This window comes from Ursus americanus, chromosome 35 (assembly GCF_024610735.1).
Source record: "Ursus americanus isolate L20-20 chromosome 35, mUrsAme1.1.p, whole genome shotgun sequence".
NCBI classification, from domain to species: Eukaryota; Metazoa; Chordata; class Mammalia; order Carnivora; family Ursidae; genus Ursus; species Ursus americanus.
Window position 1 is genome coordinate 16,169,135 of NC_142161.1, and position 22,740 is coordinate 16,191,874.

At 39.1% G+C, this 22,740-nt stretch overlaps 1 protein-coding gene across 4 annotated transcripts in view; it reads right to left on the reverse strand.

Moving 5' to 3' along the window:
• Positions 1-22,740, reverse strand: part of SLC25A21 (solute carrier family 25 member 21) — a 472,035-nt gene that overhangs the window by 173,204 nt on the left and 276,091 nt on the right. For all 4 annotated transcript variants that reach the window (XM_045799826.2, XM_045799836.2, XM_087859066.1 and 1 more), the window contains one exon: positions 8,040-8,088. In XM_045799826.2, the coding sequence (XP_045655782.1) occupies positions 8,040-8,088 (49 nt within the window). The remainder of the gene's footprint in view (positions 1-8,039; positions 8,089-22,740) is intronic.

Here is a 22,740-nt window from a genome sequence, read left to right on the forward strand (position 1 = left end):
AGAATGACGATCAGTGCAGAGTTGCAGTGTGCTCACCACCTAGTACTTTCTTGCTTTCGATAATTACAAAATAAGACATTTCATTTAAATAAAACAAAATCCAAAGAAACCCTAGTATGGTCATACAACCTCAAAATCAAAGTTGGAGTTATATATACTCACATGTATTTGGGGATATTGTGACCATTTCATACCATTATATGTTGCCATTGATTGATTTACTTACAATGACAAATTCCCAATAAAAATATAGTTTATAAAAATGTGGTTTTATTCCTTGCTTACTTTACTTCAGACACATTCTCTCCATGGTTAGAAATAAGCCATGACAGTGGTCTAGCCCTGAATTTCTACGGATGATGAGAAATCAGGCATAACCATGGTCTAACCCTGAATGTGATCTTAATGTTTTATACCACGGACAAATCGTTAACATATGGAAATAACCCACTCGGCTGCTCTGTTAATTTTTTTTTTAATCCTATAGACTCTCCTGCTTCCACTCTATGCTCCATCCTAACTTATCCTGCTACTCTCTTCCCATTTTGAAAGGATTCTTCTCTTCTTTTTTAAAAAGGATCTGTTGGGGAAAAACATTCTTCGTTCCTTGTTTCCACCCTGCTGTTCTGTTGGCCCCAACGGCTGCTCAATGTCCCTTCTCCAACCTCTAAATTAAGTGTTCATTTTCAAGTTCATGGCTGGTCCCCCTCTACCCCCTTAAAGGGAGGCTGTGGATGTTCCCAAGCTCTTAGCTCCTTGATCTCTACTGGGCTCCCCACAAAGCAGCCTCTCTCCACAGCCATCCTCAGATTTCTCTTTTTAATAAAGTTTGTGGTGGGCTAATGCCTCTAAATCATTTTTACCCGTCACAGCCATTTACCTTCCCTCTGTAACAGCCAATGCTCACTCCTCTCCCATCTTCTGGCATTGATTCTTGCCTCTGTAACCTGACTCAGTAGGACAATATGTGTTTTTTCTGGCTATAGGTAATACTCTCCCGTAGCACTCTCACCAACCACAGAATGAGCTCGCAAGGGAACCTCTGTCTTTCCACTTCCATTCATTACTAACAAAGCAGTTTACATACACGAAACCAAAGAGAACCACGGTAAATGAAATGTTTAACACACACAGAGAGAGAGAGAGAGAGACAGAGACAGAGAAGGAATTCTTTACATGAAGACTTTTTACAGAACAGCCTATAAGGGTATTTAGCAATGTTTCCCAAAGGTTGACCCACTGAGCAGTCTGGGCTCCTTGCTTAAGATTCACCCAGGAGGGTGTTAAACATAAATGTTGGTAGGCCCCCACCCCTACAGTTTTGGATTCAGCAGGTCTGGGATATGGGAGCCACCAACAGAGAGTGTAAATTCATCTCAACAACTTGAGTAAAAGCCCCATAAGCACATACAGCAACGTGTGGATGCCATGTTTTCAACCCATGTGAGTCTTTAGAATTCACACAGTGATTAATATGTTTTGAGAGAAGTATGATAAGACTTTTCAGTGCAAGTTAAGTCCTGAGGGGAGGAAGGATGAAAGCCAAGGTATGTGCCGGCCTGCCCACTCACCAGCAGCACGTCAACTTGTGTCTGTAACGAGATGTGAAAATGCCTTTCCCCTTCTCGCCCTCCCCGGCATGCACCAGAAAATGCGCCTTGCAGCTCTCTGGCAGGACGTGCTTTTGAAAGATCAGTCCTTACAGGATCACTAATCTTTTTAGTTTGCAACTGATTTATGCCTCATTCGAAAGTGAAACAAAACAAAAATGATTAAAAATGACTGGGGGAGAAACAGAATGAACACCTCAGTAATTCTCTCTTCCTGAAGCACAACGACCCGTTTCCCTTCCCGGGAATAAAAGTGTGAAAGGGATGTAAGCTAAAACCCCCTTGGACTGTGAGCGGGTAAATCTTTGGGGCTTCTGACTGCCACTTTCCCCACATGAGTACGAGCCTTCGAATGCGTATGGAGTAAAATCCCCTTCCACCTAGAACCCTGCTCATATGCAGCTGTCAACCCATTCTAAGCTAGAGTATTTTTACTAAGGAACCACAGGGCCACCTCTCTTTCCCCTTAAAGAATTTCCTCCCCACTGCATTCCAGGCCTGTGCCGTCTAATCTGGGAACCACTAGCCACATGTGGCTATGGAGCATTTGAGAATGTGACCAATTCATCAGTATTCAGATGTGTTCCAACTTTAAAATATGCACCAGATTTCAAGGATTGAGTATTTCAAAAAAGAATGTAAAGCATCTCATTAATAATTTTCATATTGATTAACATGCTGTGATGACAATGTTTTGGACATATGAGGTTGAACTGGATATATTGTTAAAATTAATTTTACCTGCCTCTTTCTACTTTTTAAAATGTGGCTATTAGAAAACTTAAAATTACCTACATGTCGTGCACTTGATTTTGACAAGCTGGCGCTGTCCTAGATGAAGTCCTGCATTTTGCTTTCCACCTCAAAGCTTGTCACACCTGCTCTCTGGGCACCTTCAGTCCCCTGTGCTGGTTCGATCCACCCTGCTCGCATTTTGGCACCCCTGCTGGAAACCCTCTTCCCTCACTCTGCCCTAATCCAGTCTCTGGAATTCCACCACAGGGTTGAGATGTTTTTGCCTACCATCCTATCAAGTAATTTCTCCTCTTTTATTTCAACAGATTCTCACTCCCCACCTTTTTTATGAAATCTTACATTTTTAAATGAAGACAACACAACTGCATATTATTCACTTTCTAGACATTCAACTTTGGCTGTAGAACTCATAGGGCTATTATTTCTGATCGCTACCAAGTGCTCTCTTATTCATTTATTCATCAGCATTCGCGGGGCACTGCCTGGAGACCAGGCACTATGATAGTTGTGGCACGCAGCCCTAAATAATGTCAGCACATGGCCCTAAAGTGATATGTGGAATGATGTCAACAGGAACACATAGATGAAACTGATGCTGTCCTGCCCTCAAACCCAGAAGGACTATCTCCTTGCAAACACCCTTCCGAGAAAAGATTTAAATGTAGTGCTCATATAACACAAGTCTTCCGGCCTGGAAACTCGAAACTGCCTGATTCCGTATTAAACATTTCCCCTCTCCCACACTTTTTATTCTCCCTTGTGTTTCCCTCACTACCTTACAAACTCCATTTGTCTCTGCAGTCCCCTTTCCTTTGCTGACATAGTATAAAACACTACATAAGCATATTTATATATAAACACCATATATGTGCATATCCTCATCTATTTCTCACAGTGATGTAGATGCTATTATTGTTTCCATTTAAAGCTTGGGAAACTTAGGCACAGGGGAGTTTAGCAACTTATCTGAGGTTACACAGATAATAAGCGAAGGAGCAGAATTTGAACCCAGGCTGCCAAACTCTACAGCCAGAGTTCTTAACTACCAGGTTATCCTGTCTCAGAGAGTACACACAAATGCCAACGCCCATGTAAGCTTGAAGCTGCTGGGGCCATCTGGTGCCAAGTAAAAAAACACCCCACCCTCAAATGAAGCCTATATAGGAAAAGGAAAGCTGAAGGGAAAGTGGAAGAGAGAGAGGGAGAGAGAGAGAATATGAGAGAGATATGAGATATTACTGATGACCTTATTTGAATCCCTGGAGTACAAAGCCAGAAACTACCTTTGGTCTTCCTAGTTATACAAGTGCATAGAGTCTTTTGTCATTTGTAGTTATGCATTCTTAGCCAGAGTGTCCACCCACAATTGCACACAAAGTTTTTCTGTATATAAATTATAAAAGAACTATGAAAGAGTGTATATGCATGTTTCTAGGAAGAATCTCAAAGGAGAACTCGAGTCTACATAACTGCCATCTATACAGCATCTTAGCCAAATCTCCTCTGCTAAAATAAGTTGGGGACATTTGGAGCAAGGCAGTTGTCATGTGGCTAGTCTATGCTTACATTAGGCCTTACCCTGGAGCTACACTTATATGAAGGAGAATATACTAATTCTTTTTTTTTTTTGAGAATATACTATTTCTTATATAAAAGGCAAGTGCCACAGTGCCTAAAATCTTTTCATAAAAAATCTATCGATTATAACTTCTAATCATCTTTTAAAATGCAAAGTGAGTGCATATTAAACCTGCTAAATTGAAAATGCGTGCTTGAAACTTAAGTGTCCATCTTAAGGGTAAAGAAAATGTGGTATATATATGTGTGGGTACATACATATATATGTATATATCTTGCACATACATATATATACAATATACACTATATACAATGGATATTATTGTGTCATAAAAAAGGAGGAAATCCTGCCATTTGCAGCAACATGGATGGACCTTGAGGGCATTATGCTAAGTGAAATCAGTCAGACAGAAAAACAATTAAGATAATGATCTCACTTTACATGTCAAATCTGAAAAAAAAAAAAAAGAAAAAGAAAGAAAAAAATGAAATTTATAGATAAAAAGAAGAGATTGGTGGTTGCCAGAGCCTGGGGGTGGTGGGTGGGGGAAATGCATGAAGGGGGTCAAAAGGTACAAGCTTCCAGTGATAAAATAAATCAGCCCTAGGTATATCATGTACAGCATGGTGATATAGTTAATAATACTGTATTGCATATTTGAAAGTTGCTAAGAGAGATCTTAAATATTCTTATCACGAGAAAAAAATTTGTAACTATGTGTGGTGTCAGATGTTAACTAGACTTGTTGTGCTGATCATTTTACAATACATACAAATTCCAAATTATGATGTTGTACGCCTAAAACTAACATAATGATATGTCAATTATATCTCAAAAAAAGGAAAGAAAAGAAAATGCATGCTTATGTCAGCTCTCTCTCCAAACCTCACTAAAATGACAGCTTTTCACTCCTGGTTCTGTTTGTCTTGAGACCCATTTCTTGTTCCTCCCTCAGTTTGCTCTGCTTTATTATGCAGAAAGACCGCCCTCTGCTAGGCTGGGCTTTCTTGGCTTCCATGATTCAGCAAATAGAAGCACTGGTGGGAGACTGAAGACTGGGGAGAAAGCAGAAGGTAGAGGATTTTTCTCCCTCCCTGTCTACCTCAGGCAGTGAACGTGGCAATGGTTGGGGCTCCAGCTACCATCAGACAGCTCCATTATGGTTCTAGCTTTCACCAGGTAACTTGGTCCTTGGGCTCAAATCATACCATCACCTCCCTTTGCCTTCAGTCTGGGGTAACACAATTGATCATTTACAAAGTTAAAAAAGAAAGAGATTTACAAAGTCAAAAAAGAAAGAAAGAAAGAGATCCCTGTAAAGGATGAGTTTGGAAATGCATTTTTAGAATCTGTTACCTTTCATTCAACAAAGAAAAGAATTAGGCACAAATAGAACCCAAAAAGAAAAGACTAAACTCCAAGAAGTAAACACTTACTTTGCTGTATACTTCAGCACATGAGATATTGTTGAAAATGAACCATTTCCATACTCAGGTTCATTCATTGTACTACTCTTCAAGTAATAATATCCAAGGAGAAGCAAAAACAGCCCACAAAACAACTGTGAAGGAACTGAGATTTGGTCTGGTGTACGCCACCCTCCACTTTGACAATGCTGACAACAATTTAGAATTCAGTGCCCTTTATGTCATTAAGGAAAGTGACCTGCTAAAATGACTAATGTCACCTTGTTTCATATATTATCTCTTATAGTTTACAGTTTATCTTATTTAGAAATACAGTCATCTCCTGTCCAATATAATAATGAAGAGATTTCAGCATCTAGTCCGTCCTGTCCACTCCCTATCACCTGCCTGTTAGTGCCCAGTGAGAAGTGCTTCCAGGGGGCGCCTGGGTGGCACAGAGGTTAAGAGTCTGCCTTCGGCTCAGGGCATGATCCCAGCGTTCTGGGAGCGAGCCCCACATCAGGCTCTTCCGCTATGAGCCTGCTTCTTCCTCTCCCACTCCCCCTGTTTGTGTTCCCTCTCTCGCTGGCTGTCTCTATCTCTGTCGAATAAATAAATAAAATCTTAAAAAAAAAAAAAAGAAGTGCTTCCAATCTCTGCACATTCTACTTCTGTTGCAAAGTCAGTTGCACATTATTCTGGACTTTCAGTTTACTCTATGATTGTGAGTCTTTATCCAATATACTTTTTATTGCATAAGCAGGTCAAATGCAATCCCATATCCAATTCCCTTCTTCAGGGCATCTGGAAGAATTGTATTTTCCCTCCCTGCTGAAGTTAGACAAGAGCATGTGACAAAGTCCAATCAATGAATGCCATTTTCATGAAAATATCTATGTAACAAAGAAGATATAAAGCCCAGTAACTTGGCACATCCATTTCAAGAAATATTCTATTCAAATCCAGTGCCACGAAATAATATAGTTTTTGAAATTTATATTAACTAATCAGACTGTGAGCTCTTTGAGGACAATGCCTGCTTGGAACCCACACACACTAGATACTTAATAAATGAATGATTGAGTGAATGAATAACTGTAATTTCAATGTCTTGTCTTATTTAAATCATTCTTGTTTCTCCTGTATGCGAACTTGAACACTTTGCTAATTTAGGAAATTACCCTTAAGAAAGACAATTTATTCCTCAGTGTGGCTAGCAACAATATTCTGGCTTTCCAAAGGTTAGCATGGAATCTAAGAAGGAAATGCCAGGGAGTTTTGCTTTCTGTTTTTGAACCCCATAAAAAGATGGTCCAGGGAGTGCATGCAATTTTACATTTGAGTGTAATTTGTGGTTTTCTTTCTCTGTGTGGTTTGGTGATTTGAGGCTGCTAATGGACTGAACGTTTGTGTTCCCCCCGGATTCATATATTGGAGCCCTAACCCCAGTGTGAGGGTACTTGGAGGTGGGGCCTTTGGCGAGGTAATTAGGTTTAGATGATGTCGTGAGCTTAGATGAGGTGGAGCCCCAGTGATGGGATTTGTGCTCTTATAAGTAGAGGAAGAGACAGCAGAGCTGTCTCTCTCCCTCGTGTGAAGATACAACAAGAAGGTGGCTGTTTACAAGTCAGGTCCTCACCAGGAACCAAACTGACCAGCGCTTTGATGCTTGACTTCTCAGCCTCTAGAACTATAATAAAAGTTGATTGCATAAGCCACCCGTCTGTAGTATTTTGTAACCATTGCCTGAGCTGAATACAACAGGGGCCAAATTCTCACCTCCTCTAGCTCTTTTAGAAATGTAATATTTGCATGATACAGCCACTTTCCCCTGCTTTCAGCAGCCAGATTCAGAGTCTGCTGCCTCTTTAGGTAAATTAAGCAACATGTCCATTCAATGATGAGCCTGACGCTTTAAGCATTTTCTAACTTTGGTTGTTTGACCACCATTGTTGCAAGGTACTGTTTGCTCTGGAGCACCAACCAAGGCATGGTGTTCTTGGGTTTCACACAATGTGAATAAATGGAAACTCTAATTTGACTCTAACAGCTTCTAATTCTAGAAAATAGAGAGTTCAGTAATTCAGCCATAGAGTTGACTTTTTAAAAAAAATGCTCTAGATCATATTAAAACCCACATGATTTTTTTTTTCACTCGGTAAACAGATTTAAAACATTGCCCTGATGTGTGTCTCTCTGTAAGAGCAAATGCATTTTCCTCAAAATATGGCATTTTACATTGGCGAACAGTTGTAGGAATGAATTCTTTAAGCACCATTTGAGGAGTTTACTTGAAATTTTGGAGTCTCACAGGAAAATGCTGACTATTAAATAACAATCTGTTACATGCAATGCCAAATGAAAGTCTGCTGTCATAATTCACTAAAGTTTAGTTTTTGCACCATTTTGATAAATTTACTTCACCTACCAGCTTTGCCACAAATCATATCTTACGGTTGTCATGTGAAGGCAGGAAAATATCATATACCTTCAGATGACCTCTATCCAAAAATGCTTTTCCCTGTTCACATTTTACCTGTCAAATAACATTTTCTTTAAGAAGCAAATATAAATGCCATTATTGGGAGAAGCTACTGGCCTAGGACAAGTTCTAGCATTTAGTTTTCTGACAGATCTTAATTTGGATATCAGCCAAAGTCAATAAAACTTGTTCATGCAGAACCTTACCTGGTTTTCACCACATCGAGGGGGTGCATCAGGCAAATTTCTACAAGACCTGAAAGATGATAAAGAAAAGTCCAATAAACACTTATGTAAACACTGGTTCTTATTTCCTTGACCCCATTGATTTCTCAAGTATGAAGATTCAAATGAAAACTTGGGGCTTTGGAAATGACAGCTAGTAGTTAGAGACTAGTAGCAAAAGACAAGAGTGTAAGTGCTCCTCTAGCATGGGGGTGGGGCTGTAGGGGAAAGAAAATGAAAAAGGAATCAGATATCCGAAATTCCAATCATCTAGGCAGGAATTATTGTGCACCATTCCAGTCCAGTATATAAATATATGTCAAAGGAAGGGAGGAAAGAAAAGAAGGAAAGAGGGAGAGAAGCTCTTTCAGCACCCCCACCACTGCCATTCACAGCAAATCATAGCCTCAGTCTCGGTAAGCATGAAATAAACATAATGAGGCCTGTTATCTCACGAGGTAGTTATGAGAATCCAATGCACATTTAATACATTAATAGCCTAATAGAGAACATGTATTAAGTGTTCATTGCATGCTGGACAGTATTCTAAACAGTACTTAGATTATCTCGTTTAATCCTTACAAGAGCTTGTTGTGATAGGAGGTATTATTGTCCCCACTTTACAGAAGAGTTCATTGAGGCACACAAGGTTAAATAACTTGCCTAAGATCTCAGAGCTAAGAAGTGCATAGTAGCCCCATAAAGCCCACGATCTTAACCATTGCACACCGAGAAAGAACTTCTATACCTTCTTACAAATCAATTGTAAAGCCCTCCCTCCTGTTTCTAACAGAGCAGAGAAGACTGCTCAGTTACAAACTACTGGCACATAACAATAGTAGCAGTAAAAATAGTTTTATGTACTAGGGTAGTACAAATAATTACAGCAGTAGTTACAGTCTTGTAGTAGTAATAATCGTAACAGTTACTTTACCTGCAGCCCCTACACAGTGATGGTCATTTAACACACATTATCACTGGTATGCACAACTACTAGGCAAGGTAAGTATGTATTTTTTAAAAGATTTTATTTATTTGAGAGAGAGAGAGTGCACAAGAGGGAGCAGGGTCAGAGGGAGAAGCAGGCTCCCCACCGAGCAAGGAGCCTGATGCAGGACTCAATCCCAGGTCCCTGGGGTCATGACCTGAGCCGGGGGCAGATGCTTAACCAACTAAGCCATCCAGGTGTCCCAAGGAAGTATGTATTCTCTTCATCTTTACTTGAAGATAAGCAAACAGGTTGATAGTGTTGGTTTATTTGCCCCAAAGCCATAGTACTTGTGGATAGTTTCTTAAGGGCAGAACATTTACTAGTCTTTCCATTTGCAAACTAACTCAATACGAGCTTAGCTGTGATTTAGTTCACCTTTCCCATTCCATATTCATACATACAAATGTCTTTTACTCCCAATCTTGGTAAGGTCCAGAAAGCACAAAGGTCCTGCACTTACCTCAAGTCCTGCTTTCCTTCCACAGAAGTTTAGGGAATTCTTCCAGCTTAAGCCTGCTATACAGTTTACAAAGCCTTATGTATTGGTCCAAAACAATTGTCTTACTTTGACTAAAACTAATAGGATCCAATATTAACGTCTGTGCCACAGGTTTCCCAGCAGGAATCGTCCTTAGTGGTTGGTAACCAAATCACTGACCCAATCAGAGCCTCATTGCCTAGAGATGGGAGGAGGAAGGCGTGGGACAGCAGAGGCAACAGAATCGCTAGGCACAACAGCAAAGCCTCTGGGCACTGCTTTAACTTCAGGAATAAGCTCCCTTACTCAGGATTGCATGGGTGGGTTTCTTCCTTGAAACAGGTAAAGTCTCAATACACTTCCTCTTGCTTTAAAATTCACATTCACCTTGAGGTAAGAATCGGGTGACCAGAGTTCTTATCCTGATGCTTTCAGGGAATAATTTACCCCTGGGGGCATCAGTTCCTTATCTGTAAAGGGAAATGTTACATGGTCTATAGTACCTTAAGGTCTCATATTCTGTATTTATTTATTCTTGAATCTGATTTATATCTATCTCTATCTCTATCTATACATATGATTGATTGGAGTGGGAGAGAGAGAGAGAAGGGGGGAGGGGCAAAGGGAGAGGGAGAATGCCTGTGATCACCAAGACAGCATGGTACTGGCACAAACACAGACACATAGATCAATGGAACAGAACAGAGAACCCAGAAATGGACCTTCAACTCTATGGTCAACTAATCTTTGACAAAGCAGGAAAGAATATCCAGTGGAAAAAAGACAGTCTCCTCAACAAATGGTGTTGGGAAAATTGGACAGCTACAAGAAAAGGATGAAACTGGACCACTTCCTAACACCATACACAGCAGAGAGAGGCCCGTGATCCAGCCTGGAGTTGGATGAGGTGTGGAAAAGGGACTCGAGGCTGAAAGAGGACAGAATGAGTATCAAGCATGGAGGGGACACTGCACACAAAAAGAAGGAAGAAAGAACATGAAGAACACTGCAATAGCTGAGGGCTCAAGGCAAGAGATGAGGCTGTAAGTGTATGTACACAGGTCAGCATCAGATTTATGCTCAGGGACTTCTAATTCATCCCATAGGCCATGAGGAGACAGTAAAAGATATTTTTTAAAAATAATTCCTTGGTTGTTTTTTCTTATTCTTAATGTATTCCATGTTAATTGAAGACAATTGAGGGATTTTAAGTAGAAGTGAGATATTAGCCTTTGTTAATATGTTCTCCCAAGAATTAGCAATATGTCCAGGAATCCTCCACTGCTCCCAATTACATTTTCACATGCAAACACATGAGCACTGAAGCTCCAACCCTTATCCTTCGATTATCAGTAAAAGCCCCACCTCTCTTCACAGCATAGATGGCCTGATGTCCCATGTACCTCTAAGCCTGAAAGAGTCAATGACCATCTATGAAACTACCTGCTAAATTATAACTTGGCCAATAAGAAAGTATGACTTAAAACCTGAGGATTTTAGGGGCGCCTGGGTGGCTCAGTCATTGAACATCTGCCTTCGGCTCAGGGCATGATCCCAGAGTCCTGGGATCGAGCCCCACATCAGGCTCCTCTGCTGGGAGCCTGCTTCTTCCTCTCCCACTCCCCCGCCTGTGTTCCCTCTCTCACTGGCTATCTTTCTGTCAAATAAATAAATAAAATCTTAAAAAAAAAAACACCTGGGGATTTTAGAGGGGAGGGGACTGGGGGGATGGGCTAGCTGGTGATGGATATTAAGGAGGGCACGTATTGCATGGAGCACTGGGTATTATACCCAAACAATGAATCTTGGAAAACACTACATCAAAAACTAATATAATGTATTTAGTCCAGAATCTCTTAGTGGTTCATTCATGGTCATTTTTAATCAAAACAAACAATTTTCTAGAATTCAAGTTAGCAGCAAAATGCATCAGAAGCAGAAAGAATAGATATGTTGTAAATGATATGGAAGTTTGATTTTCAATCGAGTTCAGAGTTAAATCCGAATTGACTCAGTGTGAGAATGGCTGTTTCTTGTCCTCCACTGGGTAGCTAAGGACAGTAAGACCCTGTTGATAATAATGAGGATGATTATTATTTTTTGCTTTAAAGCATGTTTGTTTATTTATCTATTTATTTTGTAATTCTTTATTTAAGTTCAATTTAGTTAACATAAGCTGTATTATTAGTTTCAGGGGTAGAACTTAGTGATTCATCAGTTGCGTATAATACCCCGTGCTTATTATATCAAATGGCCTCCTTAATGCCCATCACCCAGTTATCCCTTCCCCCCTCCCACCTCGCTTCCAGCAACCCTCTGTTTCCTAGAGTTCAGCATCTCTTATGGTTTGCCTCCTTCTCTATTTTCATCTTATGTTATTTTTCCTTCCCTTCCCCTATGTTCATGTTTTGTTTCTTAAATTCCTCATATGGTATTTGTCTTTCTCTGACTGATTTATTTCACTTAGCATAATACCCTCTAGTTCTTTCCACATTGATGCAAATGGCAAGATTTCATTCTTTTTGATAGCTGAGTAGTAGTCCATTGTATATATGTATCACCTCTTCTCTATCCATTCATTTGTCAATGGACACCTGGGGGTCTTTCCATATTTTGGCTGTTGTGGACATTGCTGCTATAAACATTGGGGTGCATGTGTCCCTTCAAATCACAATGTTTGTATTCTTTGGATAAATACCTAGTAGTGCAATTTCTGGGTTGTAGGGTAGCTCTATTTTCAACCTTTTCAGGAACCTCCATACTGTTTTCCAGAGTGGCTGCACCAGTTTACATTCCCACCAACAGTGTAAGAGGGTTCCCCTTTCTCCATATCCTCACTAACATCTGTTGTTTCCTGAGTTCTTAATTTTAGCCATTCTGACCAGTATGAGGTGGTATCTCATTGTGGTTTTGATTTGTATTTCCCTGATGGTGATGTGCAGCATTTTTCATGTATCTGTTGGCCATTTGTATGTCTTCTTTGGAGAAAGGTCTGTTCATGTGCCCATTTCCTGACTAATTTGTTTCTGGGTTGTTGAGTTTGATAAGTTCTTTATAGATTTTGGATACTAGCCCTTTATCTGATATGTCATTTGGAAATATCTTCTCCCATTCTGTTGGTTGTCTTTTGGTTTTGTTGACCGTTTCCTTTGCTGTGCAAAAGCTTTTCATCTTGATGAAGTCCCAACAGTTCATTTTTACTTTTGTTTCTCTTGCCTTTGGAGATGTGTGTAACCAGAAGTTGCTGTGGCCGAGGTCAAAGAGGTTGTTGCCTGTGTTCTCCTCTAAGATTTTCATGGATTCCTCTCACATTTAGGTCTTTCATCCATTTGAGTCTATTTTTGTGTATGGTGTAAGAAAGTGGTCCAGTTTCATTCTTCTGCATGTGGCTTTCCAATTTTCCCAATACCATTTGTTGAAGAGACTGTCTTTTTTCCATTGGATATTCTTTCCTGCTTTGTCGAAGATTAGTTGACCATAGATTTGAGGGTCCATTTCTGGGTTCTCCATTCTGTTCCATTGATCTATGTGTCTGTGTTTGTGCCAGTACCATGCTGTCTTGGTGATCACAGCTTTTTAATAGAGCTTGAAGTCTGGAAATGTGATGTCTCCAGCTTTGGGTTTCTTTTTCAACATTCCTTTGGTTATTTGGGGTCTTTTCTGGTTCCATACAAATTTTAGGATTATTTGTTTCATCTCTGTGAAAAATGCTGATGGTATTTTGATAGGGATTGCATTGAATGTGTAGAATTCTTTGGGCAGCATGGACATTTTAACCATATTTGTTCTTCCTATCCATGAGCAGGGAATGTTTTTCCATTTCTTCGTGTCTTCCTAGATTTCTTTAATAAGTGTTCGATAACTTTCAGAATACAGATTCTTTACCTTTTTGGTTAAGTTTATTCCTAGGTATTTTATGGTTTTGAGTGCAATTGTAAATGGGATCCATACCTTGATTTCCCTTTCCCCTGCCTCATTGTTAGTGTATAGAAATGCAACTGACTTTGTGTGTTGATTTTATATCCCACAACTTTGCTGAATTCCTGTTATCAGTTCTAGCAATTTTTTGCTAGAGTCTTTTGGGTTTTCTGCATAGAATATCATGTCATCTGTGAAGAGTGAAAGTTTGACTTCTTCTTTGCCAATTTCGATGCCTTTTATTTCTTTTTGTTGTCTGATTATTGAGGCTAGGACTTCTAGCACTACGTTGAACAACAGTGGTAAGAGTGGACATCCCTGGTGTGTTCCCGACCTTAGTGGAAAAGGTCTCAGTTTTTAGGATGATATTCACTGTGGGTTTTTCATATATGGTTTTTATGATATTGAGATATGTTTCTTCTATCCCTACACTGCAGAGATTTTTTTTTTATCAAAAAGGATGCTGTATTTTGTCAAATGCTCTTTCTGCATCTATCAACAGAATCATATGGCACTTGTCCTTTCTTTTATTAATGTGGTGTATCACATTGATTGATTTGCAGATGTTGAACCACCCTTGCAGCCCAGGAATAAATCCCACTTGGTTGTGGTGAATAATCCTTTTAATGTATTGTCAGATCCTATTAGCTAGTATTTTGGTGAAAATTTTTGCATCCATGTTCATCAGGGGGATTGGTCTGTAATTCTTTTTGGTGGGGTCTTTGTTTGGTTTTGGGATCAAGGTAATGCTGGCCTCATAGAATGAGTTTGGGAGTTTTCCTTCTATTTCTTTTTTTTTGAAACGATTTCAGGAGAATAGGTATTGATTCTTCTTTAAATGTTTGGTAGAATTCTGCTGGGAAGCCATTCAGCCCGGGACTCTTGTTTGTTGGGAGATTTTTGATTACTGATTCAGTTTCTTTTCTGGTTATGGGTCTGTTCAGGTTTTCTATTTCTCCTGTTTCAGTTTTGATAGTTTATATTTTTCTAGAAATGCATCAATTTCTTCCAGATTGCCTAATTTGTTGGCATATAATTGCTCATAATATGTTCTTATAATTGTTTGTATTTCTTCAGTGTTGGTTGTGATCGCTCCTGTTTCATTTATGATTTTATTTATTTGGGTCCTTTCTCTTTTCTTTTTGATAAGTCTGGCTAGGGGGTTATCAGTCTTATTAAATCTTTCAAAGAACCATCTTCTAGTTTCCTTGATCTTTCTACTGTTTTTTTTTGTTTGTTTGTTTTTAGTTAATACCTGTCAAATTTTAATTGTTGAAAAGATGTTACTTGTTTTTTTTATAATAATATTTTTTTAGAGGAGCCTGGGTGGCACAGCAGTTAAGCGTCTGCCTGCGGCTCAGGGTGTGATCTCGGCGTTATGGGATCGAGCCCCACATCAGGCTCCTCTGCTATGAGCCTGCTTCTTCCTCTCCCACTCCCCCTACTTGTGTTCCCTCTCTTGCTGGCTGTCTCTATCTCTGTCAAATAAATAAATAAAATCTTTAAAAATAATAATAATAATAATAATATTTTTTATTATATTATGTTAGTCACCATACAGTACATCCCTGGTTTTTGATGTAAAGTTCAATGATTCATTAGTTGTGTATAACACCCAGTGCACCATGCAATACGTGCCCTCCTTACTACCCATCACCAGCCTATCCCATTCCCCCATCCCCCTCCCCTCTGAAGCCCTCAGTTTGTTTCTCAGAGTCCATAGTCTCTCATGCTTCATTCCCCCTTCTGATTACCCCCTCTTGCTTTATCCCTTTCTTCTCCTACCAATCTGATCCTCCTAGTTCTTATGTTCCATAGATGGAGAGAAACCATATGATAATTGTATTTCTCTGCTTGACTTATTTCACTTAGCATTATCTCCTCCAGTGCCATCCATGTTAGAGCAAATGCTGAGAAATTGTTCTTTTTGATAGCTGAGTAATATTCCATTGTATATATGGACCACAACTTCTTAATCTTGTTTTTTAAAATTTCTGTATAATTGATTTCTGCTCTAATCTTTATTATTTCTCTTCCTCTGCTGGATTTAGGCTTTATTTGCTGTTCTTTTCCAGCTCCTTAAGGTGTAATGTTAGGTTGTGTGTTTGAGACTCTCCTTGTTTCTTGAGAAAGGCCTATATTGCAATATACTTCCCTCTTAGGACCGCCTTTGCTATATCCCAAAGGTTCTGAACTGCTGTGTTTTCATTTTCATTTGTTTTCAAGTATTTTTTTAAATTGTTCTTTAATTTCCTGGTTGACCTAGTCATTCTTTAGTAGGATGCTCTTTAACCTCCATGTATTTGTGGTCTTTCCAAATTTTTTCTTGTCGTTGACTTCAAGTTTTAAAGCATTGTAGTCCAAAAATATGCATGGTATAATTTCAATTTTTTTGTACCAACTGAGACCTGACTTGTGACCCAGTATGTGATCTACTGTGGAGAATGTTCCATGTGCATTTGAGAAGAATGTGTATTCTGTTGCTTTAGGATGAAATGTTCTGAATATATCTGTGAAGTCTATCTGGTCCAGTGTGTCATTCAAAGCCCTTCTTTCCTTGTTGATCTTCTGCTTAGGCAATCTGTCCATTGCTATGAGTGGGGTGTTAAAGTCCCCTACTATTATTATATTATTATCAATGAGTTCCTTTATATTTGTTATTAATTGGTTTATATATTTGGCTGCTCCCAAGTTAAGGGCATAAATATTCATAATTTTTAGATCTTTCTGTTGGATAGATCCTTTTATTATGAAACAGTGCTCTTCTTCATCTCTTATTACAGTCTTTGGTTTAAAATCTAGTTTGTCTGATATAAGGACTGTTATTCCAGCTTTCTTTTGATGTCCACTGGCATGATAATGGTTCTCCACCTCCTCACTTTCAATCTAGAGGTGTCTCTGTGTCTAAAGTGAGTCTCTTGTAAATAGCACATCGATGGGTCTTCTTTTTTTTCATCCATTCTGATACCCTATGTCTTTTGATTGGAGCATTTAATTCATTTACATTCAGCGTAAGTACCGGAAGATAAGAATTTAGTGCCATCGTATTACCTATAAAGTCGCTTTTCCTGTAGATTGTCTCTGTTCCTTTCTGGTCTTTGTTACTTTTGGGCTCTCTCTTCACTCAAAGGATCCCGTTTAATATTTCTAGCAGGACTGGGTTAGTGTGCAAGGATTCCTTTAGATTTTGCCCTGGAAACTCTTTGTCTCTCCTTCTATTCTGAATGACAGCCTTGCTGGATAAAGTATTCTTGGCTTCATATTTTTCCCACTCAGCATGCTGAATATATCATCCCAGTATTTTCTGGCCTGCAAGGTCTCTGTGGACAGGTCGGCTGCCAGCCTTATGTTTCTACCTTTATAGGTTAAGGATCTCTTTTCCCAAGCTGCTTTCAGGATTTTCTCTTTATCTTTGAAATTTGCAAGCTTCACTCTTCTATGTCGAGGTGTTGACCTATTTTTATTGATTTTGAGGGGGGTTCTCTGTGCCTCCGGGACTTGAATGCTTGTTTCATTCCCCAGATTAGTAAAGTTCTCAGCTATAATTTGTTCAAATAAACCTTCTGCCCCTTTCTCCCTCTCTTCATCTTCTGGGACTCCTGTTATCCGGCTATTATTTCACTTTATGGAATTGCTGGATTCTCTAGGTTTCCCTTTTTGAGCCAGTAGGTTTCTTTTACTCTTCTTTGCAGTTTCCTTATTTTCCATCATTTTATCTACTATATCACTGACTCTCTCTTCTGCCTCATTTATCATTGCTTTTAGAGCCTCCATTTGGGACTGGATCTCAGTAATAGTATTTTTAATTTCTGCCTGACTAGATTTTAGTTCTTTTATTTCTCCAGAAAGGGATTCTCTAGTGTCTTCTATGCTTTCTTCAAGCCCAGCTAGTATCTTTACAATCATTGTTTTAAATTCTTAAATTCTAGTTCAGACATCTTAATTATACCCTTATTAAATCCCCGGCAGTGTGTAGTACCTCCTGTTCTTTCTTTTGGGGTGAATTTCTCCATCTCATCATTTTGTCCAGAAGAGAATAGAACAGAGAGAGAGAAAAATATAACAATAACCACAACAGAAAAAAAAATCCAAACCAGAAAAAAACAAAAACAATACAAAAAAAGAAAAAAAAAAGAAACAAAACAGAACAAAACAATAACTAGATCCTGGGTGTGTTTTGGTCTGCTTGTTAAAAGAAACTAGTTCCCAAAATAAGAAAGAAAGAAAAACCTATATATAAACAAAAATAAAAAAATTAAATAAAATACAATGAAAGGAAACAAAAAATAAAAAACATATAGTATATATATTAAAATAAAAATTAAAAAATAAAAAAGAATTGAAAAAATAAGAAAATAACTGAAAAAATAATACTGAAAGATTTAAGAATAATAGAAACCCACAGATGCTATATACTGTTTGCTCCAAGAGCTGAAGCTCTGCAGTTCTCTAGGATCAGTATACTTGGTGCTGGCCAGTTGTTCCTGCTGTTCTTCTGGGGTGGGGACCATTGTGGTGATTCTCAGGTGCCCTTGCCCTGGTGGAATTGCACCCCCCCTTCCCAGGGGGCCAGGATTAGTATAAGTAGCTCTGGATTGCACTAGGTGGTGCTGTTTTGCTCCCTGAAGGCTTTCAGCACCATTGGGTGGGATGAAAATGGCGGCGCCCGGCTCTCTACCCCTGGAGCTGAAAGTTCGAGCCCCACACTCTTTAGTGAGCCCTCACAGAAAAGTAGTCAGTCACTCTTGTCTCCTGGTTTCTGTCCAAACTCTGCGTTCACCCAGCCTGAGACCAAGTGTTTTTATCTCGGGCACGAGACTGAATTTCAAAACTCCAAATTTTACTGACTCCTGTGGTGGACCTGCACCCTTCCTCCCAGGGGTGAGAGGGGCAGATGGGGGGAGGCATGGGGATCTCACCATGCTTCTGCCTTTTGCTGGGCCCCTTCCCAGAAAGCAGTTGCAGAACCATGCAGCAGTTCATAGTTTATGGCAAAGGTGGGCAGAAAGCTGCACCTGGACTTACTGTATTCAGCTGGCTTCCCTGCTTTGATGCCTGGGAATTCTGCCACACTCAGGCACCCCCATTCTTCTTGTGACCCTGGGGATCCGGAGACTATGTTATCCCTCCTGGGACGTTGTCAAGCTTTACCACCTGAGCACCTTTAAGCCAGGGATGTCCCCAACCGTAGCAGAATTCTGAAATTTCCAATTTCGTGCTCCATTTCCTTAAGCAGGCTCCCTCCCTTCCGCCGTATCCTGATATATCACCCCATATTCAAGTCTCTGCACCTCTTACCTTCCAAAAAGTGGTTGCTTTTCTATTTGTAGAATTACAGCATTTCTTTTCTCAGATCTCAGATTGATTTCAGAGGTGTTCAGAATGATTTGTTAACTAGCTGTCTTCAAGGGACCAGAGAAACTTAGGGTCCCCTCCTCCCCCACCATCTTAACTCCTGATTATTATTTATGGAGATAAGCATAAAAGTAGAACAAGATGAATCATGTTGCCGTAGGCCTGGACGTGACCCCCAGAAACTACATTGCTAATGTCTTCTGTTTACCTGTAAGGCCCTTCTCAATGTGTCTTATCTGTGCCCACCTTTGAAATCTACCAGCCTTTCAGGCACTCTTGATGGTGCTTCAGGCTATGTCCCCAGCACCTAGGACAATACCCAGTATGCACATAGCCCTCAAGAATCATTTGCTAATCAGTCAGGTGCTGATTGATTGGTTGCCTCCTCATATTTACATAGCAGCTGAATATCTGGGTATGTGATTAACAATATTGCAATTCCCAATTCAAGTACTAACTGTACTTTACTTCACATAATTTTTACCAATATTTCTTGTCCTTACTTGCTTATTTGTATAATACTCAAACTAAAGAAATAAATATAGAAATGTAGCTGCCAGTTCAGTTTATCTTGAGAATTAGCTAACACAATGGCCTATACAGCTTTAATTCATTTATTCAACAAATTTTTATTGAGCTTACTGAATCGAGTGCCAGCCATTATGCAAAGTGACAGGATGCAAAGGTGAATAAGGCAGATGGAGTCTCTGTCCTGATGGAGCTTTCAGACAAGAAAACAGATATTTGCAGCGCCATGTAATAACACAAGTTCAGGGTACTGTGTAAGCACAACAAACGGCACCCCTATCAGTCAGATTCAGGTTCAGGTACAACAGCAGAAAACCCAAACAGCAGTACTTTAAAAGAAATAGACATTTTTCTCCAACGTGAATGCCTGGAGATAGATCAGATCTCCACAATGTTAGAGACCACTTCTGTCTTGTTGGTGAGTTGTGTGTGCCCTCTACGCCCAGAGTCACCTCATTGTCCAGGAAAGCTGCTATCAACTTACCAATTTACATTTCCAGTCCAGACTTCTCTTTCAAAATCAGCTTAAATATCCAACTGCCTATTTGGCATCTGTGCTTGGATATCTAACAGACATGTCGAAAATCACATGCCTAAAAGTGGACTCTGTACCTGCTTCCTCTCCACTCCTACTCACAAAACAAAACAAAACAAAACAAAACAAAACAAAACAAAGCAAAACCAACCTGTTCAACCTTAGACTCACCCTGGACTCCTCTTTCTCTCAAAACCCTATTCCCACTTATCAGGAAATCCCTTTGGCTCTCCTTCAAAATATATCCAGACTTCTACCTTCTCTCACTTTCTCTCTGGTGCCCACTCTGGTCCAAGTCATGATCATCATTTCTCAGCTGATTAACTGCAGCACCTCATTAACAGGTCTCCCTCCATCCACCTTTGACCCTTTCCATCTGTTTTCACCCAGCAGCCTGAGTGATCCTTTTAAAGTGGAAGTCATTTCATGCCATTCCTCTGGTTAGCAATGGCTCTCAATCTCACCCAGAGAAAAGCCATATGCAATCCTGACCTGTACTCCTTCTCTCACCAATTCTCTTATTACTCTCTCCCACACTCATTCCACTCTGGCCACACTAGCCTCATCACTGTTTCTCAGGACTACTTCAGCTTTTGGTTTGTACTACCCATTCTGCCTGCCTGGAATGCTCTTCCCCCAGTTTCTACTTGCCCAACCAGTTTCGCATGGTCAATGAGTATCCCTGACCACTTTAACACAGCAGCCTGTCCTTCCTCACCCCAGCACTGATGAAACACTCATGCAGCTCAGTTTTTGCCTTCTTCCATAGGATGTGTCAACTTCTAACCTAGTACATTATTTACTTACTTATTACATTTATTCTTTCCTGTCTCTCCCAGAATATAAGCTTTACCAGGGGAGAGATCTTGGCCTATACTGTCCACTGATATGCGCGAAATACCCAGAACATGCCTGACACCTAGAAGTTGCTCAATAAATAGTTGTTGAAAAAAGAAACCAAACTGTATAAAACAATAAACCTGCTACAGTAAGATTCCTTTTAGTGGTATATAAAAGATAAAGTTTTAAGGATTTAGTGTACAGAATGAGAACTCACCCCATCATTCAAGGAATCCATGATAATGTTTATAATGGGAAATCTACTGATAGGTGCTGAGTCCATCTCTATTCTTTAAGTAGAATTAGATTATTCCGAAGATAATTTTGGTAAGTAACATTTTGTGAAGCAGAAAATATCTCAACATCCTGCAAACTGCAAAGGAATAGCAGTGCAGACAAAAATTGAGGTCGTCAAGTATCCCCAAGATGTCAGATACAAGTAAAACTGTATGGTGACTAACATAACATAATAAAAAATTTTAAAAAACAAACAAACCTATGTTTTCCTTTTATCAAGTCCAAACTCTTCACACTGCACTATAACCCCTTTCTTGGCATTTTCAAATCAAATCTAAGACTTCTCTTCCGTTCTCTCAATTTCACCCTAATCTAACCATTACCCTAAATGATTTTCTGTAACATGTTTAACTCTTTAAAATATAAAAGAATCTTTTTATTTTTTAAAGAGAACCACAGAGGAATAAATGGTTTCAAACTGTGCAAATTTGAAATTCAAAAATAGAACTGCTACAGACAGAACTGATATTTTTTCATCTACTCTACTAGTCAAGCAAATCATTACAACATCCTATTTGATAGCCTGCCCAGAAAATGTGGTAGCCCTACTGAATTATAAGCAATGTGAGACTCATAAAGGGAAATCAAATATATTATGCTTTCCCCTAATAACAGTTAAGGCGCACTACCTTTGTGGCACAGTAAATTAATATTCTGCACACTGAATTGGCCAAATAGGCAATGTGATTTGGCAGGTTTGAAAGATGTTGTTAAAAGTTATGCTTTTGGGCAAGCCACAGCCTTCCTTAAAAAATCTGAAGTGAATATTTTCATAGAAGTTTACTGTTAGCATGTATTTTTCTAAAGAAACTAACACTAAGCAGTGGTTGTAGCATGTATCTAAAGGAAGTACAATAATTTCCTTGGTGCATATCCCTTGTTCGTATAGAGTTTATTATCTAATTGACTTCAAAATTTAGAAAAATATATTTTAGAGGCATAAGAGATGCATACATTATGGTCTAGAGACCACAGTAGATACAGCATGAACAAAGGAGGAAGAAAAGTTGAGGCAGAGTTTAAAAAATAAGTGAGTTTTTATTACACTTTGCATGCAGAGAAAGACTCAAAATTATGAAACTAATGAGAATCTCACTTGTCAACAAAGTTTTTATATTAACTTTTTAAACTCAAGTTCAGCTCAATGTAACATCTTTAAAAATTATTGTTTGGTGTTTTAACTCAAAGGAAATGATCCTTTTCTTTTTTGTTATATTTATGTTTATATTAGACTCCAAGCAAGCTCCAAGTGCATGTGGGTAAGTGGACAAATTTTCAGATATGTTGGTCTTTTATGGAAAGCTAAGTGCTATATATGGTCCTTAACACAATTGGTAATGCAAAGAGAAACAGCAGGGGGAAGTAAGCTGTGGATTAAGTTGGCAGATGGGAAAATACTTCCAGAAGTGTATAAAATGCCTTTAAGGAGAAGGAAATATGAATAAAAGAGAAATAGAGGTATCACTTGTGTTACAGAATATATGTATTATATGTATATATTATATTAATTTCATAATATATATTATACATAATAAATATATTATAATTGTTAATATATTATTTCAGAAGAAGTTTGCATTGCAGTGCATTTTGTTTATCTAAAGTAAAAAAAAAAGTTCAGGCTGACCAGCATTTCAATGTTGGAAGTGTATGAAAATGCAGAAGGGCAGCTGAAAGAGGGGTTAGGACTCTGTGGCATGGGGGAAGGGCAGCCTGCCTAGTTCCACTCCACAGACCACTT